This window comes from Brachyistius frenatus, unplaced genomic scaffold (assembly GCF_029030835.1).
Source record: "Brachyistius frenatus isolate BFR_SWC_R1_liver_20210118 unplaced genomic scaffold, ASM2903083v1 Contig_50, whole genome shotgun sequence".
Classification (NCBI taxonomy): Eukaryota; Metazoa; Chordata; class Actinopteri; family Embiotocidae; genus Brachyistius; species Brachyistius frenatus.
The window spans coordinates 1,617,350-1,627,782 of NW_027210649.1; the positions used below are offsets into that span (position 1 = coordinate 1,617,350).

The 10,433-nt window shown below is 38.8% G+C and overlaps 1 protein-coding gene across 1 annotated transcript; it reads left to right on the forward strand.

The window, feature by feature from the left end:
- Window positions 1–139: 139 nt before the first annotated feature.
- mxra8b (matrix-remodelling associated 8b) lies at window positions 140–10,184 on the forward strand. Its single transcript, XM_069704337.1, has 10 exons — window positions 140–269; window positions 4,417–4,443; window positions 4,568–4,882; window positions 4,965–5,066; window positions 5,166–5,624; window positions 8,211–8,369; window positions 8,535–8,565; window positions 8,660–8,739; window positions 8,845–8,898; window positions 9,033–10,184. The coding sequence occupies exons 1-10, from the start codon at window positions 242–244 to the stop codon at window positions 9,056–9,058; spliced, it is 1,281 nt and encodes a 426-aa protein (XP_069560438.1). The 5' UTR covers window positions 140–241; the 3' UTR covers window positions 9,059–10,184.
- The last annotated feature ends 249 nt before the right edge of the window (window positions 10,185–10,433 follow it).

The following is a 10,433-nucleotide window of genomic DNA, read 5'->3' on the forward strand; positions in this document are numbered from 1 at the left end:
GTTCTCTACACACCTTTTAAACTTGGTCCGCATGTTGGTGAGGAGTGCGGCACCAAATTAAACGGCAGTGTTGGATTTCATCGGTCGGCGGAGGCGGAGCGTGTTCAGGCTCCAGGCTGCAGGAACACAACAGAAAACAGCTACTGCTCCGTGAACTTCAAGCTTTCTTGTGTTTTATCTATTGTAACTCACACCACCTCTGACGGGCTTTTCAACCTCTGCTGTCAGCGCTGTGAAGAAGATGCACCTCGACATGAATCTACTTCAGGGTAAGTTCACCAGTTGTCTCGTTTTTTTTTTTTTTTTTTTTTTCTTGTTTTTTTTTTTTCTTCTTTAAGAGAAAAGTTGCTGGAGGAAACTTTCTTTGTGCCATAATTGGATCCAGGTCAGAATGAGCCGTCCGGAACAAAAGCAAACTCGTTACTCGGGTTTGCCAGCTGCACCGTGAATTGTTTCTTATTGATTGTTTTCAATAGCTTTTTCTTTTCTTATATCTGTGCAAGCTGTAATGTTGACGAGTAAATAACCCGCATTGTTTTTTAAGATGGTTTTATTTGAGGCACAATTGTTATTTAATATCTATGCATGGTCATGTTTTCTTCAGTTAGGTCCATCGTGGGTTTCATTTTGTGTTTATTTAGGCGATCTTTTTATTGACCCAAAAGTTCCTTAATGCAATTTCTATTCTTTATCCTAACTCAAACTTATTCTTCCTTCCTTAAACTTATCTCCTTAAACTTATCCTTCCTTCCTTAAATGTATCCTTCCTTCCTTAAACTTACCCAAGTAACCTTAAACTTATCTATCATATACTGTATATTCTGTTTTACTTGAGATCACAGAACTTTTCCTCTTTTTTTTTTTTTTCCAAAATATTCAGAGTTCTGAAAAATGTATGGAGTATTGAGCAACATGAACTTGAATATGAAAATCCTATAAAGTAACATTGCGTGGGTCTGACTGCCCTCGGCCTGCTGATGCAGTTTTAGTGTTGTGAATGTGTTTTTTTTTTTTTTTTTTTTTTTAATGTTTATGGCTTCAGCCCAATGTGTTTCCAGTTAACTGCGGTCTGAGTGAAGGAGTCAGCACAATCCAGCAGCCAGTCATTACACAGTATGTGATGATAATGAGTGTTTCACGACGAGTGGGTCGCTTTGAGTCCCGATGGCATGGAGGAGGGGGTGTTTATCATGGTTGGACCATGTCTTAATGAACGACCACAAACAGGGCATGGAAAAGATTACAATTGCTGTTTGGAATAAACAGGCTTATAAACATGTCATTCAGGGCAGAAAATTATATGCTCTCACAATAAGGTAGCACGTTTGTTTTCTTTAAAAACCCCTGTGGGAAATCCCTCTTTCAGCCCACTTTATCCTGCAGAAACTTAGAAAAAAGGTGATGCCCCTCCCCCCATAACTTTTTAGTAAATTACCTTTTGCAACAATGACATTTTGGTGTCATTAGATCAGATCAGATCAGATGTACTTGAAACATGACAAAAAGTAGTAAAGACTTTACCTGATTGTACAAAGGTGTAAATAAAGTGCAACTACAGCAGGATTAACACATTTACATAATTCTCTAAAGTTACCCATAGACATTTAACGCAGAAAGAAAAACAGACAAATAATTTGGTATGTTTCTACCGTAAAGGAATGATGGTCTAGTATATACTTATGATAGCCAACACAAAATACTTGTATTTATATATCTGCCATTTAATATACACACCTGAGTGTTTCCACAGGACAGTCAATAAGTTCTTTTGAATGCAGCTTTGTACTTTTAGCTGAGTCTGCAGCTGGACAGATTTATATGATTTATTTTTAACCTGTGACTGGGCTGTGAGTAAACTTCACAGCCACAACTCTCATGAATCACAGAAATTACGCTGAGTAAATCTGTATTTTATGTTTTAGTCATACTTCGAAACCTGTTTTGTTTTACCTCACGGACGGCACTCTGGTAAGTGATCCTCCACGTGGCGGGGTTTAAGAGGACGGCAGTGATTTTACAAGTCATTTGCTAAATGTCTGTTATTATCACGGGTAATTCAATAGCACATTGGGGAGTCCCACTGTTAAATCAGCCTTGTGAGTCAACAGCCTGTGTGTGTCTGATGAGAGACAATTACAGGGGCTGGAACACTTTGTTTCAACATCAGCAGGAAAGTTTATAACCTTCAATAGAAAACCCACCAACGGTTTCCAGCATGAGGTCTCCTCGCTGATGCCAGTGTGTGTGCTGAAATCATTTCGCTCAGCTTCAAGTAGCTATTATTATGTAATGTCATGAACTTACTGCATAGAGGCACAGTAGCAGAGGCATCCAGCTCGACGGTGAAAGTGTTTATCACACAGGTGTGTGATATTGTTTGGATGTGATGAAATTCTCACTCTCCACTATGTGCAGCCATGATGAGCTTAACACCTGGATAACAGATTTTGCACAGCCCACTGTTGTGTAAAAATGTGCTCAAAGTATCAAAACTCAAAGTTCTCACAAAAATGCCCCCCCCCTCCCCCCCCGTGAATGTAATACTTTTATAGAGATCATATTGACTGGTTGATTGATCGAGGCAGACGGCCGCCTCACGTCTGAGTCTGTTCAAAACAAGTTTTATTCTCCCCACTGTCACCATTATTTGCTAATGTGGAAACTGTTTCTCTCTATAATAATTTAAAGTCTCTATCTTACTATGTAAAGTTGGAAAGATGACTTATGTTGTGATCTGGTGCTATAATAAAGGAGATGGAATTGAAAATTTAGATCAACATTATTGATGTATTCATGTGAAAGTAATATTTAACTGTACTATAAGTGGTCAAAGTGGAGCTCATGTATCAACTCTGGGTACAAGATTCATCTATAGATATGCATCCTATGTTATAAACTCATCATACTGTATGGTGCACAAGTAAAATTTTAATCTGTCAATTTTAATTATAGTTGTCAAATTACAGTCAAGTAAAAAAAATACAAATTCTTATGTAAAATACCTCCATTTTTTTTATCAGCTTAATCCAATTTAGACAGACGTTTCTCGAGAAAATGTTCAGTAATTTACAGATTCAGAACATCTCAAGACTTCACTTTGATCTACTGATCACTTACAGGCTCTACAGAACTCAACCGCCAGAATTTTAACCAGAACCAAGTGCTGAGGCCACTTTACGCTTCCTCCTAACGCTGGCCCCCGGTCTGTTTTAAGATCCTATGGCTTACTTTTATAGCTCTTATTATAATATTACTGATCTCCTAGTTCTGTACAAGCCTGTTCATAGCTTGAGATCCTCGGGCAGATGTCTTTTTCCTGCTCCAGATGCCCATCTTAAAAAGAAAGGGGACAAAGCATTAACAGTCACTGTCTCAAGCCTGTGGAATTACCTGCCTGATGAAATAATCTTTTAAATTCCTTTTTAAAAGTTCTTTTGTTCATTTAATTAGTATCCTTTCTTGGATTATACATGTTTTTTTTTAAATGTTTTTATCCTGAAATCAAATAATTTATGTATCTGACTTTGCTGCCCAGCTTTAGTGAAATAATTTGAGACCAAAAAAGTTTAAAAGTGCCAACAAATCTTGGCGTTTTCAAATCTCTAACATCAGTGCACAAAAAAATATTCTCTATTCATTTGAATAGAGAATAGACTGAATATATCTCGACATACAGTACATTAAAAAAAAACAACACTTGCATCTATAGTTCTCAGTATCCATTAGCAGTATAGTGAAAAACACACAGGTGTTTGGTCCCTGGACTTTTGACACCACGTAGTGGGACTGAAGTGAGCTGAATAAGAGCCTGCCTCTTAGTCCCCTCCAGGATCATGGCCTTGCAACAAGCCAGCAGCAGCAGCCAGGATGAATAGGGGCTCTGTATGCTTTGGCGGCACGCGTCTCCGTTGGCCCTTCAGTAAACAGACAACGAAATAGCACTGTGGGAAAAGTGCTTTAGAAATAGCGAGTGTGCTGTAAGAAATCTCCCTGGAGTGAGAGAAAACACAAACAGCAAATATATTGTTGAGTGTTGAATATATTGCTGACATCCGTTTTATTTTTCAACTGTTTTTTTGTTTTTTTTTCCTGTGTGGGACTTCTGTCTTAAAGTATTGCCTTTCCAGCATGTGCTTGTGGTTTTTTCCTTCAAATCTTTCAACTGTCCTCTCACTGAACCCACTTCTGCTCCAACTCTGACATTTTTTTGCTGCTGGGTCAGTACATATTAAATCTAAAACCTCCAGGCAGTTTGACAATTATTCAGTGTGGAAGTGTTTGAAGTATTTCTCATGATGTATCTTTAAATAGCCTGATATCTGTGAAGAATCTGCATAATAAGGTAACAGCAGAAAGTATGGATTCAAAGCATCAGTCAGCTACAACTCTAATCATGCATGCTTTTGTTTCTTTCAGTTCTTGCTGTGCTTTTCCTGTCAGGAGGTAAGTCATTCTTATTTCTGTGCACAACCTGAATAGAAGTTGAATAGTAGCTCATTTTTGATCCACTTCTGTCTGTCATTGCTGCATTGAATTTCTGAGTACATGTGTTTGTATGTTGTGTCAGCTTGGGGCCAGAGCAGCAGCAGCAGCAGCAGGCTCGGTGCAGTGGTGGAGGTCAAGAACCTTACACTCCCTGCAGGGTCGAAGGCCGTCCTGCCCTGCCATAGCCCTCGCATGGTGTGGACCCAGGACAGACTGAAGGACCGTCAGAGGGTGGTGCACTGGGACTTGGTCCCCAGCAGCCCAGAGTACGCTGTGGAGCGAGTCCTGGACATGTCGCCTGGAGCCCGACTGAGGGTCTACAACGGCTTCAACAAGGGACGCATTTCCATCCCAGACTCTGCTTTCAATGACGGCAACTTCTCCCTTATAATCAACAGTGAGTCGTCTTTAGTTTCCAATAAACATTGTTCTCAGACATATATAATTTGATCTTATTGTTTGGATGCTTTTCTTTCCAGATGTGGTCACAACTGACAAAGGAGTTTATACTTGTAATTTGCACCATCACTACTGCCAGATTCACCAGTCCATTCAAATCCAGCTCAATGTCACGAAGTCAGGTGAGGCCTTCTGATCGTAGAGCCTAATTTGATTCCTTGTGCTGTAATGCATGTAGGAGATTAAACAGCAACGTCTTTAACACTCAAATGTGTTTCCAGTTCGGAAAGAGAGGCGATACTGGGATGGAGAGAAGACTGTGTTCGTGGTCTTGTTGGGCAGCTCTGTGGTTTTGCCTTGTGTGAACCGGCGCTCCCTTTGGAGAGAGGGCCTCCAGGAGGAACAGCAGCAGGTGGCCCACTGGGACTTCCAGGCCCCCGGAGTGCGTCCCGATAAGGCCGACCGACTGGTGGACCTCTATGCCTCCGGAGAGCGCCGGGATTATGGACCACTCTTCGCCCAGAGCAAGATGGGCGTGGCGGAGGATGCTTTTACGTTAGGAGACTTCTCACTGTACATCTCCGACCTCAAGCCTGTCGATAAAGGCCTTTACTCCTGCCACCTGCACCACCATTACTGCGGGCTATATGAGAGGCGTATCTTCAGACTCACCGTGGGACTTCCACTTCTGTCTGTCCTGACTACAGCACCCACAATTTTCCAGAATGAACCAGAACCAAGTAAGCCACTCAGAGCCAAAAACAAGACAAACATCCCTAAAACTTGTTTTTTCCCAGAAGTTAGTAAGGGTAAATGGGTTTTTCCCATATGGTTTCTAGATTGAATTGCACAAAGAGGGAGAAGACTGTTCCTGGGTTTTGGTATATTTATAGGCATAGTTGGTCAGTTAAATCAGTTCTTCTTCGTGCCAATTTTTCCTCCATCCTCCCTGTTTTTGTATTTGAGCTGAAGAGGGAGGAGGTCGAAGGAATGCAGGAGCTAGTTGAGTAAGAAAGATAGACAGATGGAAAAAGGAAAGAAAGAAAGAAAGAGAACAAAATATTAGTTAGGTTTTAGTTGTTGATTATAAATTCAGCATTGCATATTTAAAGCAGGATTTTCTTGGAGTCATCTATTCGTAGCATTTGCTTGAGAGGCTGTTTACAGTAAATAACTCTAAATTGGCTGCAAAGGAAGTGGTCTTATTTTCCTCGCCAACTGTTTTCATTTACAGCTTTTTCATTTTACTGGAGATATTTTAATTGCACTGTGCAGAGGAGTAGTCTCCAACAGCTTGTAATGTTGGGAGTGGATTGTCATATGTTGTTTTTTCCCCCCTCAATTTGACCTCATTTTTCTCCAAAAGTCCCAGCCGGGTGTCTAGACCGGTTCCACTGTATCTTTAGTTTTGTTTATTCTTACTTTCTCTGCTCCATCTCCCTGCTGATGTGTATCAGCCTGTGGTTGAGGCATGTTTACCAGCATTCAAAAGGAAATGGGATACATCTGTTCAACATCTGGGCCAGCTGTGTCATGAAAGAGAAAAGTAAGGGGAGGGGATGACGGTATGTGTTAGAATATACAGTCTCCTCCCCCTTTAAATAAATGACAGTTCATTTAATAATGCTGTGAATTATGTTGAGAAGACATGCACACATGGAAAGATGGCATCCTGCCCACTTCCTCTGACTAAACCTCATCTAGGAATTCAGGGTCTTCACGCATCACTGATCTTGTCTGTTAGATAAAAGCAAGTTGTTTGTACTCACCCATTTGCCAGCATTCATCCTAAATTACAAATGGCATGAGAGGTTTTCATTTTAATGGTGTAATTATTTACGGTGTGAACAGATAGAACATCCCCTCTCTGCTATCGTGAAGGAGGCGTTACGTGAGATGTCAGCAACACAACAGGAATCTTAATCTTTGAAAATAAAGATGCTTTTCTTTCAGTTCATTGAATTGCAAATGATGCATATTCCACAGGGTATAGAAAAAGAAAAAAAAACTGTGTAATCTCTGTGCAGCATATGTGCATTAGCCTTTAACACATACACACATGTCAGATCTGTCAGGAAAATGGTAATGGGCCACTGCTGCGACATGGCTGTGCCTCTGTTCTGGACACTTTGGCTCTAGAGACAATGCCCTTGGACATGTCTTTTCATTTTCATGCATATTAGCTACATTATACAGTGACGGCTGATGATTACGACCCACATAGGAGGTGGGTGATTAAATCAGAATAAGTTTTTTTTTTCTTGATTGGCTGGTTTTGAAAGCATCGGTCAGAGATAATACATTGCATGTTTTCCTCATTAGTCACTCAGTAGTGTCTGGCGTTACGTGTCCAATTTAGCTGCTTTAATGAGAAACCACTGAGTGAAAGTACATTAAAACATATATTATAGATGAAGAGATATGCTCAGTATTTATTCTCTGTGATCAGACTTCTGTGACCAAGCTACTTTTGAATTTATGAGAAATTGTTAGTGTGTAATTGCAGCAGCTCTGTAAACATGCTTTGATGGTTATTCTGCAAAAGTAGCTTTAAATTATCTTGAAGTTTATGTTTGACATAAGCATTTTTGTATTTGTTTTGCTTGTCTTTTTTATTGATTACAGTTAACTATCTAATAGGTACACAAACAGTTTGGGTCAAGTGAGACTGTAGCCTGCCTGCCGTGTTATCAGACATGTATTTAGACTCAGCCAGCAGAGTTCAGTGAGGAGCTTTGCTGAAGGTGTTACAGATTTCTTTTCCACGCATACAGAGAATAGATTTCTGTGTTTTCGTGTGAAGACTTAAACAGTCCCCTAAATGGAAAACGAATACAGAAATGCAGACAGACCACGTTACAGAATTTGCCTCTCTTTCCTCACACTTCTCTTTTTCTGGTCAGCATGTGTTTTTCTGAGGAGGAAAAAAAATAACAGCTGCATGACATCAGGTCTGGAAGTCATTACCGCCAAACAGTGGTGTTTTGACATTTAACTCTCTGCTCTCCCTCTTTTTCTTTCTTTGGAAGCAAATGAAAAAGAGGTAGGGGGGGGAATAAAAATTTGTACTCATGTAAAACAGCTTTTCAGTTTGATCATTGTTTATTACCATTATGTTAATCCAATGAAGCAATACAATAAATCACAGTTAAAATGTGAGCATAAGTCTTCCACAACATATTACATTGTTATTTTATTATATCATAAGTTCCCTTGATATTTACAGTTTGTAATATTCAGTTCTTCTCTTAGGCTGTGTCTATGTGTGAGACAGTCAAATAGTTTATTTCAGAAACTGTTTAATTTTCTAAATATTTTCCCCTCAGGGACTGAAGAGGAGGAGAGTCCGCATGTGGTAAACGTCTTCTTCCCTGAACATCGGAGTTATTTCGTGCAGCATTTGGGATACTTCCTGGCAACATTCCTACTGCTGGCGTTCATCGTCATCGCTGTCATTGTGCTGACTCGACGACGCAAAAAGAGAGGTATTGTGTACATGTGTAGTGTAACTGCCTCACTTATACTTGGCTTGTGTCTCACCATTGGTTTCCATACTCATAAAAAGCATACTCATTATATTTACTAATGTACAGGTTGCATTTTACGGAAACATTGTTAGAAATTGAGTGTTATATATATTTTTTTTTCAGGGCTGGAGTATGAGCTGGGTAGACCTGATCAGTAAGACATTATCATTCAGTAAATTTTATTAAAAAAAAAAAATTCCTTTTCATAAAATCTAATGGCAAATGGAATAACACTTCTTCCTGTGCAGGGGAAATGTGACCAGTGGAGATGAAATAGCATTAGACTGCACAGAGCTGAAGGCCTGTAACCAAGATGATATGAATTCAGGTGCAGTCAACCTCATCCACAGACATGCACTAAACATACAAGTGCATTAACAAATTAATAAAGGTGCTTTTTTTTCCTTTTGAATAACCTGTTTTGTCTCCACAGAGTACAAAAACAACCTACTGAAAGAGAGAGATATGGTGAAAGACTGCAATAAGGGTGAGCAGATGTTTTGTATTTCAGTGAATAAACACTAAAATAACATCCTTACAGCCTCAGAGTAGCTTCAGATAATAAAAAAAAACACGTTACATGTTGTTTTTATGATCTCCTTCTCCCTCCTCCTCACTCAGACTTTGATGGAAAGATGTGGAAGTGAGTGCGATATTTCTGAGATGCTGCTGGCAGGTCCAGGGCAAACACCGGAAAACTAAAGGACCGTGGAGAGAAAGGAGAAAAATAGAAAAACCCAGGAGAGGACAGGAGGAATGCTCCCTCTGCTGTAAACTTAGCACACTACGCTTTTTCACTAAAAGGCATCATCATTTTTTTCCATGTTATTTTTTATATATCTTGCATTTTCACCAGCTGTTCTTGCAATATGGTTAAACATATATTTGATCCTTACTCTTCCTTGGATAGTTGTTGTTGATGTTAAATACTTGCCATTTCCTTAACCTTTTAAAAACAGTTTTTTTATTAAATGCATGCTGTTTATTAAGGTATGTTTATCATTTACTGTGCATGCTTATGGAGCTGCTAGCTCACAGCTCTTATTAATTGTTGTCATTTGATAATTCTCTTTTTTTTTTTGCACTAATTCTGCTGTACTGTTATTTGTAAGCAGTATTTAATCACGGTTAGTTTACTGTATATAGGCAGTTTCAAAGGGTGTTTGAAAACAATTGCCACTACTTAATAGCTAAGTACTAAAAGAACCAAGTCTTTTTTTTAATTAAAAAAAACTCAACTCTGGTGACGATCTTTTTTTTTTTTTTTTCCTTAGAAATACATAATTTCAGACTTATTTTCTTCCCCAAATAATATTTTTTCCAAATGGACATACTGTATAATTTTCAAAGGCTTTTTGGAATACATCTATTCACTGAAATTTTATCAGGGGATAATTCCTGAATTTGTATGACAATGGACTAAAGGCTCAGTCTGTGAAAACTCAGGAAAAAAAATATTTGAACCATTTTTAAATGGGCTCTGCAGTACTTTTTTTTTTTTTTTTTACAGTGTACCCTGGTTTGTAAAACACTGAATTTTCATTAGTGAATCTGCTGGTCAATGATACAGGTAGATCAACTGTGTGGTTATAGTGCAGGGAGGTTTACTGCAGGAAGAAGTGTCTACTATATCATTAACGCTAAATCGGAAAATGTAGTAATTCCTTTTTGTCAGTCTCTGTCTCTTGCACACTGGCTTGCTCACCCGCACACTGTCTAAGGCTGGTCGCTAATAAAAGATTTCTTCTAATAAAAAGCCACCGTGGACACAGACTATTTTGTTACATTTGTCCGAAGGTGCTCCACAGACATTACAAACATTTTACGCATTAATTTACATTTCATTTGGATGAAAAAGGTAAAAGGAGTGAGGGTAGTAACTTTTGAGGTCATTAACTATGGGATGCCATATGCTGTGACATGTTATTAACGTGTATATAATATGTGTAATATATTCCTCATATATAATATATATACATTATAAATAACCTACTATTGTGTATATAATTTGTAATAGTATAA